General features: G+C 42.2%; 1 protein-coding gene across 1 annotated transcript; it reads right to left on the bottom strand.

Annotated features, from left to right (window-relative positions):
• Positions 1-120: 120 nt before the first annotated feature.
• On the bottom strand, positions 121-18,455 carry htr5ab (5-hydroxytryptamine (serotonin) receptor 5A, genome duplicate b). Its single transcript, XM_029280812.2, has 3 exons — positions 18,314-18,455; positions 12,161-12,941; positions 121-5,389 (listed from the first exon to the last, which is right to left on the bottom strand). The coding sequence occupies exons 2-3, from the start codon at positions 12,866-12,868 to the stop codon at positions 5,057-5,059; spliced, it is 1,041 nt and encodes a 346-aa protein (XP_029136645.1). The 5' UTR covers positions 12,869-12,941; positions 18,314-18,455; the 3' UTR covers positions 121-5,056.
• Positions 18,456-24,649: the final 6,194 nt, after the last annotated feature.

Below are 24,649 nucleotides of genomic sequence, written 5' to 3'. Positions count from 1 at the left end.
ATGTGTGTGTGTTTGTGTGTGGCCAACTGCAAATATCTAACAGTGTGCCCCAGAGCAAACTTAAATAACTGTCTCTTTTATTTGCTTTTATGTCAAAGTGCCGAGCTTCACGCCATGAAACACAAATTAAGCAATAGTTTTTTGTCAATTTTTTATCATCCAAGGCTTCTGTGGAAGAAAAACATGCACACATTGAAAAAAACAGACACAATTACACATAACACATTCACTACTTTCATGTTTTTTTTCTAGGTTTGGATAAACAAATGGATTTCTAAGAAAGAGGTAATTGCCCACGTTTTTTTTCCTCTTCGTCTTTTGAACAGGAAGAATGGAAACAAGGGATGGGAGGTAAACGACACATTTCTGCAACTTTGCATTACCTGAGCTATAGGTCATCACACATAACAAGACCAGAGAGAGGGGCAAATGGGGGGGGGGGGGGGGGGGGGGGTACCGTCCTCGGGCGGCATGAGGTAATTTAAATACTCGGATCCTGCAGGACGCCACAGGACTCGAGTCAACCAGCGAGTCATGAGATTAAAACATGAGAGAGGTGCTTAGAGGGAACAGCTTCACCATGACTGTCATGTGTTTATAATAGAAGAGTGTCATAATAGTGATTCAGTGTCTATGTCTACATCTCATGCATTTCATCACCACAGAACACTTTTATTTAATTCATCTTTTTATCATCTTGTATAGTTTTAATAATTTCTATTTTACAATTAAGGCTTCGTCTTTTTTTTAATCTTGAAATTGTACAAATTAAACACTGTTATTACTAATAAGATAAGTTATTAGAAGTCTGTGTGTTAAATTTAAAAGTACAAAATTATGTAGAAGGCTGAGGTCAGGTAGAGACTGTATAGGCTTTAATCATCTTTAAAGGTCACATATTATTTAAAATCCTCTTTCACCATGTTTCTCTGACTCTAACATGTGTCTCTAATCTGTCTACAAACCCCCCAATGATGAGAAAAGTCCATCCTCTCCGTCTTTTCCCTGCTCCACTTTTCAGAAAATGTGTGCTCAAACAGGCTGTTTTCCCTTCATGACATCACAAAGGGCAGTAGCCCCTCCCCCAGGTGGGTGACACTCCCACAGCTAGGTGTTTGTTCTGCCCTCTGAGTCTGCCTTCTCACCGTAAACAATAGGACATAGAGCGAGAAAACAGAGTACACCCAAGCCCTTCCAGAGAGGGGGCGTGGTCAGACACAGCTCATTTACATATTTAAAGATACAGACACAGAAACAGCCTGTTCTGAGCAGGGCTGAAATAGAGGGGTTTATAGACATGATCAAATACAGGATCAGAGTGGAATATGTGACCTTAAAATATGACACTTTGCCTAAGTGTATAATAAATTGTGTAAAAAAGAAACATACATTCTTATATTTTTATTATATTAAGTCCATGTTTTTTACTATTTGAACCACATCATTGTAAACGTGAAAACAGTGTATCTATAAAAATGTCAACTAATGTTGAGCTAAAACTTCCTTGAACAGCGATGAGACACAACCTTTTGTACGAACAAAGTGCGTATTTTTAGCCGTGGTGGCGACCTGGCGCTAGCGTTGCCACTAAACACGACTCCAGTAAAATTGTACAAAAACTATCTGATTGATCGCCATGACATTTGCAGTGATTTTAACAGTCCAGTGGATTTAACCTCACAATATCAATGACTGTACAAGAGCTGTCAGCAGGTCAGTTTTCATCCAAAGCGGGGTCTACACTACAAAATAAACGGGCCGATTTCAAGCCTGATTCCCCCCCCCCACCGAACAAAGTCAGCAAAGGCCTGATGGTTAAAAAAAAATGATCTTGGCAGATGTTCCTGTCGTGTGAGGTGTGTTAAGCGTGATTTCACCCTCTTCTAGTAAGACGATCAGAAATGGTCACATGGAACAGAACAAAAGCAAATCAGGAAGCGAGCTGACTGAAGCAGGAAAAACAAGAATCACCATGGCGACGACAGCAAACGCGAAGCACAAAGTTAGAAGGGCGTCAGAAATCGAGGACCAACGTGTTGATCTATGGCAACAACATGAGTGTTTATACAACATGTCCTGCAAGACGATCCACAATCCAACTGACGAGGGAGGGAATTGTTACCGCAATGGATGAACCAGGTAGCTAACAGCTAGCCACATTTAGCTTGACCGTCATGTTTGCTTACTTTTAGTCGGGTTTGACCGCGCGAGATTACGAGTTTTGAGAGTGTTAAATCTGAGATGATTTGTTGTCACGTGCAGGCGCTCTCTTTTAGTGTTTACCATGCTTAACCTTCAGATTACAAATCTCTAATACAAACAGTTGTGCAGAGTTCTTGAGACCCCCTGACGTCCTGAAAGACGGCCAGTCAGATCGACTTATTTCAAGCAAACAAGAATCAACAAAATCTTCCTGTTTCATGTTTCTCTGGTTTTCACTCGAGCACCACCCACACCCCGACTATCTGCAAAAGAATGGCAGTGAGAGTTGGCACAGCTGTAATGTTCCCCTGAGGATGATTAAGAGCTTCATAATGTTTTTCACCTGACGTTTTGTATAGCACCATCATCACCTGAAACTGCTGATTTGCCATTTGTAACCAAATGCGTCCAAATGTAATGCTGTTTTGTAAGTTCTACATATTAACCCTTATCATGGTTTGCACACTAAGCTAACACCATAAGCATTTTAAAAATTAAACTGATCCAACTTGACGGTGTTGGCAACGTCCTCGTGGTCATTTTAGCATCATAAACGTTGTTTTGCTGCTACACAATGCTTTCTAATTGTCCTTCCTTATGATACTTGCACAGAGCGCTAACAAGGTAAACATAAAAAAATCAAACATGTTCAACATTAGCATAGTCAAGCTTGGCTAGGAAGTCTTATAAACGGTTAGCTAAAGATAAAATAATTGTCTTAACCCAAAAGGAGCAGTATGTAGCTCTGACACCAAGTGTTTAAAATAAGTACTGCAGTCTAAATTCTAAACATCATAGAGAGCTGTTCCCCCCCCCCTCCCTCTAGAGTGGATGCTCACTCAGGTCACCATGTGGTGGACTCTGAAGCTTCAGTGTTTATCCAGCTCTGCATGGGTCTGTAAACCTTTCTGTGTTCTAACCTCTCTCCATTTTTCAAAAGCATCTCCAATATTGATCCTAGTTTGAGCACGTTTCTGCTCGTGGAGCTTATTAGAAACATGCAGAGGCTTTTTAGGTCGGGTACAATCACTTCTATCTGAACCACTTCTCTTGGCCGCTTCCATCACTGCAACACCTGTTGACCTGATAACTGCTCTCATATCTGGCAAACTGAGGGGCGTCCAAAACGGCCGTGTGGAGGGGGGTCTTAAAAGCGTCTACCTTCTCTGGTCCAAACAAATCCAGAGCATTCAGGAGCAGAATCTAAAGTTAGAAGGAGGACATACTGGCTGCTGCATTGTTGTCAGAGAAGCCAGCACTTCAACATAGCATGTTTCCTTAATGATCAGATAGTAAGATACCTTTATCATCTCACTCACTACACATCTCACTGACTGGACCTTTAACACTTAAATTAATCTGAAAAATAAAATCTCCTCATCTGGAAACACATGGTTTTCACTGGACAGGGACTTCAAATAGGTTGAACAAATGCTGCTCTCTCTCTCCACAGGAGCTTACTGCAGATATATCACAACATCAGCTGAGGAACTACTTTATCATGCTTCATTCCTTACATTACAATATATTACATTATCTAATGAAGATGAGCTTTCTGACTCCACAGTGTTGAACACCATCAGAAGAAAGTGACTATTTGTGCAGGAAAAAGAGGCTTTGTGTAAAAGATGATAAAGAGGCTCACTTGGAGAACATCATTAAACCAAGTGAAGCATAGCTTTAGTGTGCTGAGCCCATTAGGGATATTTGGTTCACATTACTTCTCTTATTCCCAACCCCACCCTGCTGCAGTATAACTCCATGAGTCTTACTTTAAACGTGGAGTTTTCACTTTCGCTCCCTCGTACAATAAAGCAAGAGGTCTGATTTATTTTCTCCTGCAACAGCTCATGATAATGATCAGATGATGCATTTAGAAGCTTAACACAGGTACACATATCGTCTGTACTTCTTTGTCTCTTAACAACATTACATTTATATCGGCTGATGTTTCCCTGCTTTCATTACATACACATAAGAGTGTAAGGTAGGTGGTATATGGAAGGAAAACTGATTGGATGTGACGCCCGGGAGTTTGTGTGATTATTGAGCATTTTATCTCTTTACTTTTTTATAAACCTGACGTTTACATTATTTCATTTGTTATGGTGTCAAGTCTTCATTCATCATAATTAGAGCTTTAACACTTCTCTGGATACTTCCAGGAGAAACTGCATGTGTGAATGCAAACAGCTGTTATGGGCTCTGACTTCACTCGGAGTTTCTCCTGCCAGATCGCTAGTATTTTCCGCACCACTGTGTTGTGTTTTTGTTTTTTGGTAGATTTGCTGTTGGGGGGGGGTTTCTTCTTAGCTTGTATTTGTAGATTCTTGTGTTTCTCTAACAGACGCTTCTTGAGTAGTTTTTAACTTTAAATCTGCTCGACATAGTTCAGCGTTTTTGTTGTCTGGTGTCGTACACAATCCAAATTTCTATCTTTGTTTATGATTAACACCTTTTCTTCTCGCATCCTTACTTTGAAACCATTCCTCGAAGCCTCTCGTGATGATGAAAAAGGGAGTTTTCCTTCTTTTTTCCCCCTAATAAGCCTGAAAGAAAACCGACATGTAGACATCACTTAGCATCTGCTGCTGCTGCCACAACACAGCCAATTTATTCCTCGCTCAGACACCCATCTCAGTCCAGCTGTGAGTTTAGCTCAGCATGGTGAAGAACAAAAACAACACATTCATAGAAAGAACAACGTTTTGGAAACAGTCTTAAAGACATAGCTTCTAGTTATCATCCTTTTGGAGAAAGGATGGAGTGGTAGAAACAGACCGGGTTTAGTCCCTTTCTGTAACACTGAGTAGTGCATGCTGGTGAAGTGTTTCTGCTGAGCGTGCAAAGTAGCTCAGCGCTGCCGGGAGAAGAGGTTCCTCAGGGCATTGTTGTAGTTCTTATTAAAGGCGGTGTATATGAGTGGGTTGAAGAAGGAGTTGGAGTAGCCCAGCCACAGGAAGATGCTCTTCCAGATGGGCGGAATGTCGCATGAGCACAAGGGGACAATGAGCTCTGTGATGAAGAAGGGAATCCAGCAGAGTACGAACACGCCGATGAGAATGCCGACCATCAGCGCCGCCTTCTTCTCCTTCTGCTCGCGCCATGTGTCGCCGTCCGTCTGGAAGGTCACGGTGGCGTGGCGCACGGTGAACACCATCTGCGGCTGATGTGTTTCCTCCTTCACCTGGGAGGCAGCAGTTAAGAGACATAAATTAGTTACACCATCGATTTTATGAATCAAACCTAGTTAGCATGAGAAAATGAAATATCTCCAAAAAAAAAAGTGTACATTTTGTGACCGCTCAACAAAAGGTGGATTATAGCCGGCTGAACAGAAGTGTGAATGAACAGGTGGATCAACAAGCCGGCACTCACTCTCTCATTTTACACACTCACACAAACACAGACTGGAGCTGTGTCTTAATCTGCATTTTTCCAGAAGCCCATTGTGAGCCGTTTCACAAACATGCTGCAGAGAAAAAGAGAAAATGTCAACACTAATCTGCCGACTGTCTCCTCACTCATGTGTCGACTGGCTCGGCTCACGGCTGACTCTTTTCTTTTTCCATGCACATCAAGGTCAAGCTGTCCAGCTCATTCAGCAGCTTTTATAAAGACAAACATCCCTCGAAAATATGTCTGAGGTGAAGAGCAACAACGGCTAACTGTTGAGTTCTGTTCAACATTCAAACAAGATCCAGCACATGGACGGAGAAACCTGCTCCCTCTGGAGGGAATTTAACTGACTCAATACAGACCAGCAGGAAGTGCAACTGATAAAACGGATGGAACAAATCCATTTAGAGCAGAGGCCAGAGGTTAAAAGCAAAGGGCTGCTGGGGAGGAGGCGTCAAAACCTTTAACTTTATAAACCAAATGGTGTACTAGATCAAATGTGCACTTAACTGCAGAAACTCCTTCACGAGGCGGATCCCTGATGAGTTTGTGATGCACCCTCAAGCTTAGTCTGAACCGGCTCACTTAAAATAAAAATATGTTCTTCTGTCATTAAACCTCCCCCGAAAAAAGCAAAAAGCAGAGTTTTTAAATCGAGCAGTAATCTGAGTCGTCCTGACACATTTCTTATTTCAGAGCTATTCCAAAGTGACCACTTTGTGTGCATCGTACGGGTCATTGGTTTAACTCTAATGTGGGTACAGTCATGGACTCCGGGGTTATTCATTTCTCAAAACTATGCAACAAAAATATGAATTGTCTAGGGCTTCCAAATTTCATACCAATTCACCAACTACTTATCTTTCCTCTGTTTTCTAACTCTGGGGCCAATCTGTCCACTCATTAAATAATAAACTATAAAATAAGAATAGAAAAATGAACAGCTACAAAGTCATAGTTTTACAGTTTAGGAATGTGCCCCCCCCCTTGTTTTCTCTTGTTTACTCCATTTAGAGAGGAAGCTTAAAGTCTTTCTTTGTGATTTTTCACACTTAAATATAGAAATCAAGTATATCCTCTGAAAATAACTCTGTGAGTCATGACTGTCTACAATGGGTGTAACACCCGAGTCCCACTGTCTGTGATGTTTTCAGAGTTTTCAGAGTCCTATCTTCACTTTGTTTACATCGCCGGGACGGCCGGCTGACTCCTCCCCTCGTGTATAAAAGTTGTTTAATTGAGGGACTAGAGAAAAGAAGAATAACATACTGTACTCACTGCTTAACTGTGTTTCTAGATCACGCTCATTTCAGGTAAATTTACATGCAGTGTGAAGATACCAGCATAATAAAGATCGCTAGCATTAGCATGCTAACACAACAATGCAGCGCCAGTTGTTTTGGTTTCATGCTGGTGCTCAAGGGCGACATCTGCTGGATCAAAAAATCGAATATAAAGCCTTTAAGTAATTTTTAAAAGTCTGGCATCAAATTAAAACCTCCTCTGAGCTCAACATCTTAATGTGGACTAAACAGCTCCGTCAGCTCAGAGCTCATCTCCTTGCAGAGCAAAAGGTGCAGACGGCTTTTCTCAAAATTGCTAAAAAAAAGAGTATAGTGCACGGACCGGGACAACTTTGGGGCCCATAGCATTAGTGCTAATTCTTTTGTTTATAGGGTGCTAAAACGAGGCAGATTTCATGGTGCTATCAGCAGGTGCAATTCCATTCTTAGTGGATCAGGCCCAAAGAGTCTTAACAACATTTGCGGTGATATTAGCGGTATACATTTTATGGCTCTTGGTGAATGTTATTCTGAGCTATTTGTGCATCTGCACCTCTCTTATCGAAACACTCTATTCCTAGTGCCATGAGTGTGTTTGTGTGTGTGTGTGTGCACGTAGGTCTTTATGTCTTTGAGTGGGCGTGTTGTTGATGCATGAGATTAAAAGGTTTATTATCTTGGATGCTGATGCCATCCCTCACATCACTACTCCACGTGCGGGCCCTTTGCAGAGCTCGCTGCCTGGACTCTCCCATCTTCTGTTCCGGGAAACCTTGGCTGGGTAATGAAACCAGTTTGTTACGAGCGATATTGAGCTGTGTGTACGTCTGTGGGAAGCAAAACGACTAATAAAACATATTCCATTTAATTGCTATCAGTACAAGATTGAATGCCTGGGTAATGGAACTAGACACTTAAATCGGCCCGTCAAAGCGATAAAACATGGCGCTAATTTAGCCGATGAGTGGTTCTCCTTGAGCACAGCTGATCATTTCAAGCCAAACGTGCAGAGCTTTGGGGGTATTCTGAGGAATACGGGGGAATGTCTGAGATCATGCATTACATAAATAAGAGAAAAAAGCCTTCACTCGGTTTTTTCCTTCCAACATTTCTCCCTTTTTTGTTGATGTTTGCTGACTCTGATGATCAGAGTATTTTCCATGAGAAGCCTTTTTTTTTGTATGTGAGGGATAATTTGTGTTTGCTCTGAGATGAGAGGTAATGTCTCCATCTCTGAGGTGTTTCAGGTGGGTTTTTCAAATTGTGTTTACCACCATGAGGGCAGGTTGAAAGTGGGCGCCTTCACAATTTTTCCAAGCGGAGAATTTGCCTGATTAAATGTTTTGCTAATGTTCGTGGAACAGTCCTAGACCTTTGTGTCTGCTGATTAGAGGAGGGCCACAGTCAGGAAGGTGCTGCGGCGGCCCATTAAAGATGCCGGGGGTGGTATTTATAGCCTTCCGCCGAAGCACATTAACAAGCTGCTGGTGATGAGCACGACTGCTGCAATTATTTGTCCGTATGCTTGAACATAAGATACTTGTGTTTGCTCCATCACTGCTGGATAGCCTGTCCAAAAAAAGAATAATAAATCATGTCATATGAATGAAAATAAGGGCGCTGATAACTAACCTTTCTGTCACAGTGTAATTAATATGTTGAATACTTAATCCTGATTGGTCAATCAAGGCATTCAAATGTCTGCTTTTCTCTATATTAGGCCACAGCGAGTCATAGTCTGACATGACTTCTGCATGTGGTGCATGCCTCTACACTCATGCTGTCATGATTGACCTTCGTTTAGTTTGTTTTCCTCCTTGTTTCTGTTGCCTACTTGTGTTTCCTGTTTTATTTTGTCATTTTGTATCCTCGTGTTTCTGTTTACTGTTGATATTCCCTGGTTTAGTTTTTAGTGTTTCCTGTTTTATTTTGAAGTTCTTGCCCTTGTCTATCATGTCTGGTGATTCTTCCTCCTTGTGTGGTTTCCCTCCCTTCTTGATTGTGCTCATTGGTCACACCTGTGTCTTGTTGGGCTCACCTGTGTTTGATTGCCCAGGTATGTTTTTTTCCTTCTGTGTCACTTAACTCAATTTTCTCCCGATGGCTCATTTTGTTTCCCTACCTTTGGATTTTCTTGGACTTTAAGTAAGTAAGCTTTGTTTGTTTTTGCCCTTTTGCCTTTTTGGTTTCATTAAATATTTTTGCACTCGGGTCCAGTACCTTTGATTTCCTCAGTCTTGACACACACAAGTGGCTAAACGTTGTCTTTGTTATTGAGATAGAGAAGGTCATAGAGGCTCTTTGTTTTGATTTGTTTTCTTTGGCAGGTATCCCCCCATGAAATATTTTAGGCCACAACACGACCTCTTTTGGCTTTCTCTGCATTCTGACACATTGATTGGCTCTAACATTTCCTGTCTCATTGAGTGCGTCTACATGGACCTGAGTATCACGGTTTTGATCGAGTCTGTGCATGTAAACATCAAACCCAAGATTTCAGAAACCAGGATAAGCCCTTAATCCCGGTTTGGAGAAACTTGAGTTTTCTACCTGGAGAACCCCAAAAGAATTTGAAATGGGGGGAAAAAGCACCAAAATGGGGACCTTTCAAGTCTGTGGTGAACAGGCTACAGGACGCATACGGTGGAGACAGTCAGGTCACAAAGTACTGAAGACGATTTGTGTTCTTAAAAACTAAACATCACAGACGCCTGCACAAATAAGATGCAGTGATCAGAAAGCAGGATACCAGTATTTATCTTGAAAACAGGGATTTGAATGAGCTGGTTTCTCTGTGTGCATGTAAACATGAGATCCTGAATGTGATCAAAACCAGGATAAGACCAATAACCGGGATACTCCGGTCCATGTAAACACACTCAGTAGCTGTGTAAGTATGACGGCTCTGTGTGATCAGGCTCCACTGTACATGTTTACAATCACTCCCTCTGTGTCGTACATTTTCCAATTTGACATGTTCAGGTTGTGATCTCTGCGGTCCCCCCCCCCTCCCCTCCCGCTATGAGCTTGTTGTAATGTCTAATTTATGCTGCAATATTGGCCGACATTGGCTGCATCGTCCGTCCTTGAACAGGCTCCATTAAATCGCTCTGCCCAGAGACATGAGGAACGGGGAAACTGACAGTTTGGCCAGAGCCTCGTCTGTTTGCTGCCAGTTGGATATCGACCGGGTCTGTTTAAAGGGTCCCGTCCTTGCTGCTATCTGCACTTAGGCCTCTTCTCTTCGTCCCATCTCTGCTCCTGATTATCATCATGACAGATAAGTAACTGTTGATCCTCCTGCTGTGTTTGTCTTCAAGTTGTACCAGTACTGAAGTCTCCTATCGTAGTTAAATAACCTTCTTTATCTAATAGAAGTATCAACTCTGAGCCTGACTTGGAGTCGATCTTTTACTCATGTGTCACCTTTGTTGTCCTTTTGGTAATGGCTTTCAAATGGCTCTTTTCCACACATGTTCGACTCTCTGATTTTTTTCATTCCTGGACCTTTTTCTTTCTCCCTTCATCCACCCGAGAACATCTTAAAAATACATGTGGCTTATGTATAGAGCCTGACCAATTAAACGGCCGGCCAATATTGGCATGTTTTTATCGCAGATGATTGCTGATATTACTAGAGTTATTCACCAGTCAAAAAAGCATTTCATTTGAGTATCTCAAGTTCAGTGACCATCTTGTCTTCATTATACATCTTTGATAACTTCTTTTGAGGGATCAATACAATCAGTGTGTTTATCTCTATCTCTAGAGATCGAACATATATTTCAGAAAGATATCGGCCGATATATTGGTATCTGATTTCCCAATATCAGTATCGGCCCCATAAATCCATTTCGGTCGGGCCCGACTTTTTAACACAACAGCATCCTAGCATGAGCTTTACACAAAGTGGTGGTACAGGAAACTTCTGATACAGCTCTGGTTCTTTCAAGGACTGTCCTTCCTCATGGAAACCACATATCTAATTTCAGAACCCGCTGGCTATCGTCTAAAGACCATTTAGCCTCTTGGGGCTCAGCCAATTTTTTTCTGGGCTTTCAGAAGTGTAGCCTCGGGTTGTTTTAAGCATTAAAACCAAGACTCATTCTCTCTCTCTCATGCACTTATCTGAGGAACAACTTGAGAAGCAAGAATGAAGTAGGACTTGAGCTACAACGTCTTCAACCAAAAAGTGTTTCTGCACTAATAAGCAGATTTAAAGAATTATACATGTTAATGTTTGATGCTTTGATTGGAACGGGAGGATGGTGGATGAGGTATGATTTCATTGGGTTTGGCTTGGCTTGTTTTGTTTTGTTTTCTACAATGAAGGTTTTCCTTCCTGCTACACTACCCTGAGTATAAATGGAAACCAAATATCTTACCCACAGATTCTGAAATACCATGCAGATATTTGTTTGTAGAGATTGACCCCAAAACGTATCTGGTGGAATTTAGCAGTAATGGTTTAGTAACTTATAAAGATGAGTACTGTGATGATGAGTACTGTGGCTATTTGTCCAAAAACAACTTAAAGGCTATTTGATCCAGCAGATGTCGCCCTTGAGCTCCAGCATGAAACCAAAACAACTCGCGCTGCATTGTTGTGTTAGCATGCTAATGCTAGCGATCTTTATTATGCTGGTATCTTCACACTGCATGTAAATTTACCTGAAATGAGCGTGATCTAGAAACACAGTTAAGCAGTGAGTACAGTATGTTATTCTTCTTTTCTCTAGTCCAGTGGGACTCGAATGTTACACCCATTGTAGACAGTCATGACTCACAGAGTTATTTTCAGAGGAGATACTTGATGTCTACATTTAAGTGTGAAAAATCACATAGAAAGCCTGTAAGTTAAAATTATAAACAAACAGCCACTGATGCACCGTTCCAGTGAGGCCTTACGCACGCAATAAGTTCAATGTCCAGTCGGGATCTCTTCTTTCTTCATTTTGATATTTATATTTGATTTATTCTTCTCCCTGCTCCTTTCCTTTTCTGTTGTGTGTTTTGACATGTACGGAACAAATAAAAAAAATGAAATGAAATTTAATTAAGACATACAAACAGTTCCAACTGCATCCCATTGACCTGTGTTCCTTCCTGGTGCACCACCCAACAGTGACACACCTGGAACATTTAAAGGGTTTCCTAATCAACCCATGTGCTTGGCAAGGTGCCCACTGCCCCCTGCTGTTCACAAACAACAAAAACAACAAATAACCAGAAAATGGCTGCTACAATGAGAGTATAAACAGAAAGTGAATAATCACCTCGGCCATGGGCGTGATTGTGTTGGTCTTGCGCGTTCCTATCCGAAACTTTGCGGCCTTGTAGATCTTCCAGTAAACGAACAGCACCACGCAGAGCGGCAGGTAGAACGCTCCGAAGGTGGAGAAGATGGTGTAGGACGGCTCCTGGCTCACCTGGCACTTCATCCCCTCTGAGTACGTCTCCCCCCACCCGAAGAGAGGCGACAGCGAAATGATCGAGGACAGCAGCCAGGTGAGTGCGATCATCACATTGGATATCTTTTTGCGCGTCTTGAGCGTGTACTGCAGGTGTCTGGTGATCGACCAGTAGCGGTCCAGCGCGATGGCCGTCACGTTCCAGATGCTCGCCGTGCAGCAGAGCACGTCGAACGAGATCCAGACCTGGCACAGGACGCGGCCCAGCTTCCACAGCCTCCCGTTCAGCTCGTGCACAAGGCTCAGGGGCATGACCAGCGCGGCCACCATCACGTCGGAGATCGCCATGGACGCCACGAGGTTGTGGGGCACCCGGTGGAAGGTCCGCACCCTCAGGATGGTGACCAGCACCAGTAAGTTCCACACGAAGGTGGCCACCACCAGCATGGCCAGCAGAGTCAGAGTGAGGACGCTGAAAACAGAGAAGGGCCGGTAGATGTTTCCCCCCAAGTTGTGGCCGTCCAAAGCGCCGCTGAGGTTGGCCGTCAGGATGCTGGTGTTCGGATACGCCATGGTCGCAGCTCACAGCCCCGCAGCCAAGGACCAAGATGGTTCAGAGGCGGTTTCTGCACGTCGTTCATGCATTCTGAAGCGGAGAGAGAGGACTTCTTTTTAACATGATTATTCTAAAAACACGTCTACAAATTCTACAATTCTCTTAGTAGACGCTTTTATCCAAAGCGACGTACATCAGAGAGTAAGAACAACACAAGCAAGGATCTAGAAAAAAAGGGAACAATGTCAGTAAGAGCAAATGATCAGCTTTGAGTCTGATTGGACACACAGGTGCTGACAGGAAGTGACCAGAGGCAAAGCACAACATTGAGGGCAGTTCTTGAGAGCTCTAATCAGTATAGAAACCATCTTATAAGTCGTCGTTATCAAACAAAAACCATCGTCATTACCATCATCATCATCAATAATATGGAGACCATCATCATTAAGTTAGTAGGTATTCATGAAAGAGCTGGCTCTTTAGCTTTTTACATCGAAAAAACCACATTCCACATTTAGGAAAGATTGAAGATGCATTACTTCCAAAATGCCAGCCGCTAATAACGCTGTCTCAATATGAGTGTACGTCACTGTGTCATCCACCAGAGAGGTACTTTAATAGTCTGCACACAATAGTGAAAGGTACTTGAGTATCCGTCAAGCGACCTGCCTACAACTTTCAAGCGCAATTTCATCTGCTGTTTAAAAGGCTCCAAAGTACTCTGGGACATCTCTGGGTCTGCAAAGTCCATAAATATTCAGTTTTATCCTCCCACTGATGTCCTTTGATTTGCATCAAAGTCAGGCCTCCATTACCAAATCAAGAGCTCTAAGTGCGGTCTTTTGTTTTGCACTCATTCAGAAAAATCTAACTTAAAAGTCCGATAGAGAGATTCTTGTGTTCAACACTGTGGAGTGTTAAGCTGTGGAGAACAGAGCAGCATATGTTTCCCTTTTTTAAATGTGAGGTCTGTTGGAGAGAGAGAGAGACTCTGTGTGTTAACATCGTGTCTCCATTTCTGATTCAAAGAAAGAAAAGATTTGACATGCCAGCTTTATCGACGCATTCCCGAGAGAGGCTCAACGAGTTGCAAAGTCTTCAGCACACAATGTTCAACAGTGCAGAGACAAAATGATACCGCCTGTCAGTCGGAGGTTGTCAAGTCTGGTGGTTATCTTTATAATTTACAGCTGCAGTTTACACAAAAGTGTTTACACAGAACTCGCACTATGCATTATAATTTTAACTGGGAAACACACATGATGGTTTTTCTAACATTAGGAATCCTTTATCTCATTTAAAGCCCCAGAAAACCAGATGTGAGATATTAAAAATTCAAATCTCGGAGTGAAAATAAACTTTCAGAACTTTTAGGAGAACTTGTTCAAAAGCCAGCTTGTTTTGCAGCTCATGCGTTTATGTTTCTATTATTGGTTTGAACTTTATTGGGTATAAATCTCAGAGCTAACACCGCCAACTTAACAGCCAACATCTGAAAATGATCAAAGACTTAAAACGGTTAAAAGGTAATGTCTAATACTTTTAGAGAGGTGATATGACGTACAGTTAAAGGAAGAATGTGCGACATGTTCAACATAAATAAACCATAGATCCTGTGTAAATGTGTCTCTGAGTCCTGACTGTCTACAGTGAGGGAGAAGCTCGAGTCCCGCTGGCTGTGTTGTTGTCAGAGCCGTGTTTACATGGACGGGACGGCCGGCTCCTCCCCTTGTGTATAAAAGCTGTTTTAGTCAAGAACTAGAGAGAAGAAGAAGAACATACTCACTGATTATTTGGATGTTAGTAAGAGTTTTTAGATCACGCTCATTCTGTGTCAGTTTACATGAAATGTGAAGCTACGAGCTAACTAAAGAGCGCTAACATTAGCATGCTAACACAACAATGTGAAGCTACGAGCTAACTAAAGAGCGCTAACATTAGCATGCTAACACAACAACGCAGATCGAGACAAGGACAATTTTGCTCGTGCTCAGCGCTTAATTATGGTGCCTTCCAATTTGATAACTCCTTTGGGCAAACGTGAGTGGAAGGGGGGTTGGAGGTGTGTCGCTGGAGGAGAGCGGAGGCTTCAGTATGGAGGAGGCGTGGCCAAACAGGAAGTTTGTTTTGGTTTCATGCTGGAGCTCAAGGGGCGACATCTACTGGATCAAAAAGTCACACATTCTTCCTTTTAAAGGCTTTTTGTGGATTTGGGTTTCCAGGAGCTCTAGGAATACACTGTTATGTTAACTAAGAAACATCAGAATCACAAAGCAGAATCGAACTCTGCCAGATCACCGGTGGCACTAATGATTTCACGCATCACGATTTGGAAAACATATTCAGACGCACCTGATTTCACATGTTAATTTCCTTTTTCTACACACTCAGTTTCCACTATTCCACCGCTCTTCTTTCACTCCTAACAACCCTGCCAGGCTCTTTTTTTTTTTTTAAAGACACAGATCTGTTTCTCACCTTGATGACCCGGTTCATCTATCATTCATTCATTTCACACGTCTCCTCTCATGACATCATAATGAGGGGATCTAAATGATCCGCTCAGGTTTTTTTTTTCCCAGGCCTCTGGGCGCAGCGGGGACGTCCATAATTAGTGCAGCTAATCCAGTTGGAATAAATGTCTCTAATTGAGCTTGATTTAAAAAAGCCGGTTTAATCAATTGGATCATATTCTTGCGACTGTTTGTCCTGTAATGATGTTACTTTGAGCGATAATTTGATGAATGAATCAATTAGTGTTTCTCGCATTTCCAAGGACGTGTTGATTTTTTTCTTAAAGAGAATCAACAAGAGTTACAAACTCAATTCTCCAGAGCGCCTCATGAAACGGCGTCTCCTGTATATGTTTTTTTACAACCCCCAGGACGATCATCAATAAGGTCTGACAGGTGGTAACAATACGCACGACCTGTGTGTGTCTGTGAGCCGGTGTATTTATAGGACATGTGACACTGTCTCTTAGCATCACAAACCATGCGCCCTAATCAAAGGGTCCATAAGCTCGGCGATCGGCCCTCTGCTCTCGCTCTTCTCCCCGCTCTTATTAACAAGACTAACAGGCATGAAATTGGACAACCATTACGAAGGGAACAGGCAATCTAACATGGTTGTTTCCTGCATCAGACAGCGGCCGTCACTCACCCGGGGAAAGGCAGAAACACAAAGGCAGGAGAACACATGAAGAGTATATATGCATTGGTGCGAGGAGCGAGGGGGCAGACACTGACAGACAGCCAGACGCTCCCCTGACATCAAAAAACCAAATACATTCAAGTCTGAGCTGTTTTTCTCAAAGCACAGCGTCAAATCAGGTCGATCAGCGTCTAGAGAACTACATGTGCCAGCCTGTTCACCAGAGGTTTTTAAGGTTAGGTTATATACTGTGAGAGTTTAAACAGGGACATAGTGGGATTTACATCTCATTACCTCCCATAGGATCTGAGCGCTGTTTTTTTTTTTTTTAACAATCTAAGGACAGAGGGGGAAAAAAGATGAACGTGTTCCCGACAGCTGCAGCGTGGAGACACAGCTGGTCCGTCTAGGTGTCAAAAACAAAGAGAACGGACAAAGAGAGGATTTAATTTAAGAAAAAGAGAAATCTAACTTTTACAGTCTGAATAAACTGAACCAACAAGCAGGTAGACATAAGAATGACAATGGAAAACACGAATCATGCTGCTGCTGATGCTTAGCAGGGCATGGAGAGGGAGTGCTGTCAGATGGGGCCCCAGTAGGAGGTCTCCTACTGTCATTGCAGAATTTGCACATTTTGAGCCACTGCTGTGGTTTTAAGTTTGTCAGCCCTCTGGTGGGGGGGTGGGGGAGCAGGGAATGGGGGACCCTCTACTGGTTTGGGGTTCTAAGCCGTTGCCTGCCTTGCTTATTGACTAGCAGCATCTCTGACTGGGGACAAGGACTACAAAATAAAGCAGGAAACACTAAAGACACCGGAGAACTCAAGAATTTCACTATAGGACATATAGAAACACGAGGATAAGAAAAGACAAAATAAAACAGGAATCATTTAGATTATTTTCATGACGACACGTCCAATGAGCGACATGGAAGCCATGTCCGTCGTTTGGACACATTTTGTCGTTAGGGAAGACGACGCCGAACAAAAAGACGACACAGTGGAAAAACTTAATTTCTAATTTAAAGGCTTTATATGTGTTTTTTTGATCCAGCAGATGTCGCCCTTGAGCTCCAGCGTGAAACCAAAACAACTTGTGCTGCATTGTTGTGTTAGCATGCTAATGCTAGTGATCTTTATTATGCTGGTATCTTCACACTGCATGTAAATTTACCTGAAATGAGCGTGATCTAGAAACACAGTTAAGCAGTGAGTACAGTATGTTATTCTTCTTTTCTCTAGTCCCTCAATTAAACAACTTTTATACACGAGGGGAGGAGTCAGCCGGCCGTCCCGACGATGTAAACAAACTGAAGATAGGACTCTGAAAACATCACAGACAGTGGGACTCGGGTGTTACACCCATTGTAGACAGTCATGACTCACAGAGTTATTTTCAGAGAATAGACTTGATTTCTACATTTAAGTGTGAAAAATCACAGATAAAGACTTTAAAACTAAAATGTGTTTTCATTTCAAGCGATGCTTTAATTTTAGATCGAAATATTCAGTAATAAATAACCACAAAATACCACACTAACTATGAAGGCAAAAAACAAACAAAAACACAAGCACACTTCATGTGCATGTTTCATTTGATTCAGTTCTTGTTGTATAGTTTTGTGGAGTATAATAATCTCATGTAGGTGTGTTTAACTTTAAGCTCCTGTGTCTTCTTTTTACTACCCCCTTTATTTCAGACTGACATTGAAACAGCAAAGAAGCCTGAGCTGCAGATTCTTGTTAAAGCACCTTCATCTTTGAGACTTACCACAAGGTCTATCACAACCTCGTGAAGAGCAACAGCGAGAGTGTGAATGGCGCTCTCTTCGTGCCTGAGCTCTTCAGAGTGAGAAGCTCGACGTGTTTACGCTCATTTTGTTACACAATGTCCTCCAAGGTTAGTTTCTCTGAGGGCTGACGTGTGCAGCTCAAAGGAGGGAAGACATACATGCACCCCTCTCTGCTTCAGCATGAGGAACACATGGTTAAACTTGAGCTTTAGAGGCGGTCTGGTGGAAAAGAGAGTGAAAGTAACTCTCTTTAACTGTGAGCCACATTTGACTAAAGTGCTCCTCCTGACAATATTACCTTCACAGGAACATATTTGAGGGTTTCAATCAGGGGGGGTTAAGCTGTCCCATGAGATTTATAGATGATTAACAACCAAAACACTTGTTACGCACCATGTCACCGACACTGCTTCACTTTTGAATCCATCTCTAAACAACAACAACTCGGTCGTTTTCTGTTGGTAAACAAAACTCGGCGCAGCAGCAGCAAATGGAAACCGGTAATAATAACTCACCTCGTCCACAGCTCGGCACAAAGCAGACATCCTGCACGCACGAGAAGTCGAGATTCACCTGGAAGCTCGTGTCGGAGGAGTGATGGAGCCGCGCGCGCTCCGCAGGGTTGATGGCAGCAGAGAGACGGCTCGCGCGGAGGATACAGAGACGCTGGACTGAACCACAGTAAACTCTAAAGGGGGGGGGGGGGGGGGGACCAACACGAAACCGCATACTACATACTACTATCTAAATCAGTATGCAGTATATGCTGTATATTGAGTTGAACAGTAGTATGACTGCCAGTCATCGGTTATTTTGCAGTAGGGGAGAGCGGGGTATCTTGTCACACTTTTGGCTTTCACCTAAAATTCTCGGTCTAAGTATATCACAGTCACTCAATTTCTATATCAAATTAAATATGAATTTCTTGTTCACAAATGTATAATCTTCAGATTTTTACTTGTCACTTCAATGATAAATTCTGCATTATCAAGTACAGAGTGTGCATTTGTGACAAGTTGCCCCATCCCGGGGTATGTTGTCACACTATATTTTTCAACAAATAATAACATGTGTCACTCTTATTCTTGCATTTGAAAGTCTGATTTATTGAAACAGCTGTTTTCAATGCCAGGGCTTCATCAGTGTCAGTGCATAAAAAACAATGCAGACCAAAAAAACTAAAAAACTACAAATAGCCTAAACACAAACCAATTCATCTTCAACGATGTCTATTTTTTTTTTTAAACTACAAATTGCTTGGCACGGTTAAACTGGTTTTACTCAGCTGTGAATGATATGTAGTAATAGAGCAAGCCAAGGACCCTGTAACTGTAGCTGCTTGTCCAGCCGTGGCACTGTACAGTCTACAAAGCAGGAAAATCCAAGTTGGTAAGACTTATAAATATATGAACATGTCATATTTGTTATTGGTTCATAATGTGGCAAGATATTCAGTCAACCCCACCGACAAGTTCAAAGAGCTGCGCTCCGGCATTTTGATCTCTGACCTGGCACTTTGCATTGTGGGAAACAGTATGCGAGGTAGACTGGTCCGATGCATACTGTACATTTTTCCCGTATCAGTATGACATCCTGGTATTTTTGGCATACTGCAGATCTCACAGTTGTTCACATACTGCATACTGCATTTTGGCCAAATCAGTACTAGTAGTATAGTATGCGGTTTCGAAAACAGCCAGTGTGAAGGCAGGTGCTGATTTGAGCTGTGCAGCTCAGAAACCAGTCCCTCTGTCTAATGAGTCACATTCTGCAGTGATCAGAGGTTGCTTGAGGAGACTTGGATGCTGCTGCTTTGTGATGGATGATACCTCTACGCGTGACCACCCTTCCAACTCCCCTGGCATTTTCTGCCAGCTCGCGCAGACGTGATTAATCCACAAGTAATTCAAATTTCATGTGTTAGCAGGGGCCGGGCAACTTGTAATCAAGTTCCCCCCCGGAGAGGGCTCTTTGTGGAATATCAAGTGAATCACTTTCTGTGTCCCATGTGTTGAAAATGACCTGAGAAAATCTCCCTGGATGATTTATTTATACAAAATAATCGTCTGGGTTGTCTTCCGGCAATGACACCGTGCATGCTTACAGGAACAGAACATCCTGTGACTGTCCTCTCCGTTCACTAATTATCCTTTTTCTTTAACATGTTGAAAACAAACCTCGCTAATTGATGTTAATTAGGAGCCCCGTTCACTAGCAACAGACCTGCAGGGTTACAGCCCTGTCAAATACCAGAAATGTTTTTAAAAACTTTGTAATGTCAGCAGCACACTGTTTAGTTTGGACACCATGAATCCCTAGGAGCTGATGGTAATAATAATAATAATAATAATGATAATAATAATAAAAAAAAGAACCTCTATACCAAAGTTGTGGTGTCAGACTCGAGCACCATGGGAGGTTTTGTTCATTACCCTCATCAAACACGAGCCACCACATTTGTCACAGCCCAACCTGCGCGAAGTCCCATGTTAATACGTTGCATACACCCGGCTATAAAGCTGTACCGCAGTGCAGTAGCGGACTCAGGCTGTCTGAGGACAGTGGTGGGGGAAAAGAGGACATCAGCTCAATACAATAGGATAACAGTCTAAGGAACGTTTTTCTATAGCACGTGTAGCAGCTTTATCACAATTTTTTTTTTTTTAATCCTCTGGACTGCCCAGTGTGAAACTTAATCACATTGTCTGCCCATGTGGCCTCACTGTAGTGCATATGTTCAGTTCTTCCCCTCTGGAGAGTCAAGTTCAAGTTATCTTTATTAGTCAAATGCACAACATAACAGGCAAAGCAGTCATAGCTGGCAATGACATTTTTGTGTTCCAAGCTCTCCTTAACAATGCAAAAATAATTAATTAATTAATTAATTAATTAATTAATTAATTCAACTAAAATTAAATAAAAATATAAAAGATAATATAAAAATGGACTCTGGACTTCTGCTTTATCGTTTTAGCTTCTGTGCGTCCATGAGACTAAACCACACACACACCTATCTTCATTTATCTTCAGTAGACTGAACATTTCTGGATGGACACTAACATCCAGGTTTTGGATGCATCCTTTCAGCAAATGAGTCGTATTTTAACACCCACAATGCAGTGCGACAATTAAATGTGAAACATTGCACGTCAAACACGTCGAAATCTATGCAAAAAAAAAAAAGAACACAGTTTGAAAAGGAAATTCATAATTTCAACTGCTACAGATGACGGATTTTCTTTGCTCCCTTTTTCAGAGAACTTGAGTTATTAATTTCTGTCAGGACTTAAAGACAATTTCAACTAAAATCTTAAAAAGTGTCTCTGGAGGAAATGACCAACCCTGACTTTAAGACAGTACAAACATTCAAAATAAAAACCTGACTATTTTTTGCAAGAGAAAGGAATTTCAAACAAGTGATTTAAAATGAGAACTATTGAAATGTATCGATTAATCTTGCTCGTTTGACAGCCCTAGCATTAAGTAAAATAGTGAAACTTAAGGAGTCACTCTGTCAGTCTTTTATATAAAAACATGGAGACATCAGCGACTTTCTGCTCGCTCTGAGTCATCCAGTGGTGCAGTGTAATTGTTAAATCACATTTCTAACACTTCCTTAACTCAAGCAACCTTTGCGAGTGTGTCAAGTGTTTATCCCGTTATTGACTTCCTGCAGATGATGATGGGGATTTACTTGAAACATCTGCTGCAACCGGGTGAGTGCGCTTCACTAACCAGCCGTGAAATACGCAGCTGCACACGTGAATCACACTTTGCTATTATCACATCATCCCCCTGCTCAAGGAAAACATTTGAATAGCTGTTTTGGCCCTTTTCCCTTCCTCCTCACACGTTAACTCTCTGACTCCTGCAAGGAGGGAAGGAGGGAGGGGGGGGGGGGGGAGGGGGGGGGAGGGGCCCTCACACAGGTGATGCTGATGCACAAAATCACATCATCAGCTTAACGGATGCTTGTGCAGTCGCTGCCTAATAACCAGCTTTGTGAAAACTGAGCCCTATTAATTAACTGGGCTGTGAAGGCATCAATGCAACTCACTTAAAGTGTCAGTGCAGAGAGCTCCAGATTAACACGCTCTCTCACATCCAAGGTAGTTAGTCTGCGGAGTGGAGGGAACTACATGACAGCAGCAGAGTCGGATGAAAAACTTCTGAGAGGCTCATTTCACGCAGGTATAGTTCATGCAAAAGTGTGAGCGCTAATCAAGCTTAACTCTGTGTCACCGGAATATCCCACTGCGTCCCGTTTGGAGCAGCTGACTCACGCTCAATACAAACATCACTCTACCACCGCTCTGCACCTTTTGTTAGAGGCAAAAAGAGCGATTTTCTTAGGCACAAAACCTTAATCACACGTCTGACCTTGTGCCGCTCAACTGGTTTCATCCCCATGAATAGCCCGTCATCAATATTCCTCACGCTGCAGGATTCAACACTGTCAGCAAGTATGACTTAATGTTGCACGCCTGGCAAATGAGCGATGAGGAAGAATGTGATGCTGTCTTGGATCAGGGACTTTGCCAGTAAAATCGGTGCCACATAAATTCAGTGAAGTGTCAGGTGTGGGGGTAAACGTTCAACGAGTGATTGAATGTTAACACAGAGAAACGCGAGATTTCATTTGAAGTCACCTTCTGTTTGCTTTACGATCCCACAAGGTCACACGAGAGGAGGTGAGAACGTGTTCCACATGGTGAAGCCGACGCCGCCTATGGACGAACTGTCATGTTTCACTGAGTGTTAAAGAGAGTTCATTGTACAGTGCAGCCTCTAACGAGAGAAATATAGCTAACTGACTTCCTCCCTCCTTTTAGACAATCCACCCCTTCAGAGTTGGCAACCGCACTGAACCAGCACGATTTTGTTTCCCACTAATGCGCTCGAGCACAAAACAAGAATGCTGTCATTTTTCTTTTCTTTTCTTTTCCTCTCAATTATCTTCAGTTTTGTTTCTGTTTATTTTTCTTGCCACTCACTTTAATGCATTACACTGCCACACACACATTACTGCTTGACTTTTATTTTATCTACTTTAATTCTATTTGTCTTTGCTAATGTTTTGCGTATTTTGATTTTGTGTTGTTTATTTCTGTTTTGCCGTTTTTTTGTTTTGTTTATTTGCCGTTGCTTTAATTGTCATTTTTGTTTTGTACTTGTTCACCTTATCACAATAAAAGAAAAAAAAAAGAAAAAAAAGAAATATAGATTATTTAAAATAAATTCTTCCTTTCTCCACGGGAGATTAGAGGGATGGAACATTCTTTGATTGGCCGCACGTTTCTGATTGTTTGGGACTTTTGTTCCTGTTTTTATGGCGTTGCATTGTTTCTGAACTTGCAGCACGTTTCTACCAAGCAGTAACTTCAGGTTTTGAAAAATGACTCAAATGCTGAAGTGTAAAATCCTGCAGTTCCTGGAGTGTCCACTAGAGGCTGGCTGCAGAAGCACAGGAAGTCACATACACCCATTCTAAAAAGCCTGTTTTTACAGCAGAGATGAACATGTTTACAGCCTGGTTCAAAAAACCAAATAGGTGTGATTAGCTCATGTCTGGATGGACACACACTGTACGGGGGGTGAATGTTTTGATGACTCATCAGTTTTGATTTGATGAAGGATAAGAGTTATTCACAATAAGGCGTGTAGCTGACCTGATTGACAGGTGGGCGCGGTGTAACGGTTTGTCAGGAGGTTTAAAACCCGCCTCAGCTCCAGCTCTCAGCCTGTCGTTAGGTTGACTGAAAGTTAGACTGAGACAGCATTTCCAGCATGGAGACCGCCATCGATGGGACTCCAGCGCCCCCTGCAGGAACAGACGGGAAATTGTTTGGGCTGTTTGACCATATCCCTGACTCATTTGTGTAGAATATTTAATATGTGTAATGTTTGACAGTTTCTTTCACATCTTTCTCGTGCTATTGGAAAAGTACATTTATATACTTAAAACAATCTTTTTAAAGAAAGGATAAATGTGCTGTAGAAGATCAAATCGTTGGAACTTGAATCCCAGCTTCTCCGTCCGTTCTGCAGACAAGTTTCACACTGTCCTGTCATGCCCTGCTGTCATTAGTCCCTGAAAGTCAATGATATCTGTCGGCACGGTACCGCCCACACCTAATTACAGCATCAGTGTGTGTCAGCGGCTGCCAAGGCAGGAGTACACTCAAGCAGGCAAGGTGTTAGGCTGTGATGTGCTGATGCAAGCAGCTCTGGCCCAAGCGGATGAAGGAAAAAGAAGAAGTGATTCAATAAAGTGTCAAGAAGGAGGAGTGGGGGTCCGCTATCATGCTCTGTTGGCACGGCACACAGGAAGAAGACATTCCTGCACATGAGTGACACTCCTAACTTCTAAAAAAAGATAAAAAATAAACATGACCTCAGGTACAGTTTGCATGCCAAAAACTGCAGCAAGCTGTGTCACCTTAGCTTGCTTTCATATGCAACCATCAGATAAACAGTAAGTACAGCTGTGTGCAAACGTAAAAGAAGCACCTTGATAAATAATGAAAAAGATAAATTTAGCGATTCAGAGAATTATTAAGCATGCCTGAGGTGATTATGGAAGCTGCAGTGAACCGGTGCTCTACAGGATTACAACACATTGTTGTAATATATTCACTTGTAGGCACATTCCCCTGCATGCATGCTCATTTATTCAGGAGAGGGTTAAACTGTTTAAATTAGCATCTTTGCTTGATATGGCACACATGCTTAGACTGTGAATCTCTGTGAATAATAACTTCACAAACGCATTTTTAAGCCAATGAAAGGTCTTGCAGTTTTACACTTTAAGTTCAAAAGAACCAAAGAACCCAAACCTCGAGTTTTCTTGT

This window comes from Labrus bergylta, chromosome 20 (assembly GCF_963930695.1).
Source record: "Labrus bergylta chromosome 20, fLabBer1.1, whole genome shotgun sequence".
Taxonomy (NCBI): Eukaryota; Metazoa; Chordata; class Actinopteri; order Labriformes; family Labridae; genus Labrus; species Labrus bergylta.
The sequence above is the reverse complement of the archived record's forward strand: the minus strand, read 5'-3'. Positions and strand labels throughout refer to the sequence as shown.

Excerpts from the sequence above, each read along its gene's own strand:
- htr5ab (XM_029280812.2), bottom strand. The coding sequence starts at position 12,868 with ATGGCGTATCCGAACACCAGCATCCTGACGGCCAACCTCAGCGGCGCT. Across the intron at positions 5,390-12,160 it reads CAATCACGCCCATGGCCGAG|GTGAAGGAGGAAACACATCA; the intron begins GTGATTATTCAC and ends GCTGCCTCCCAG.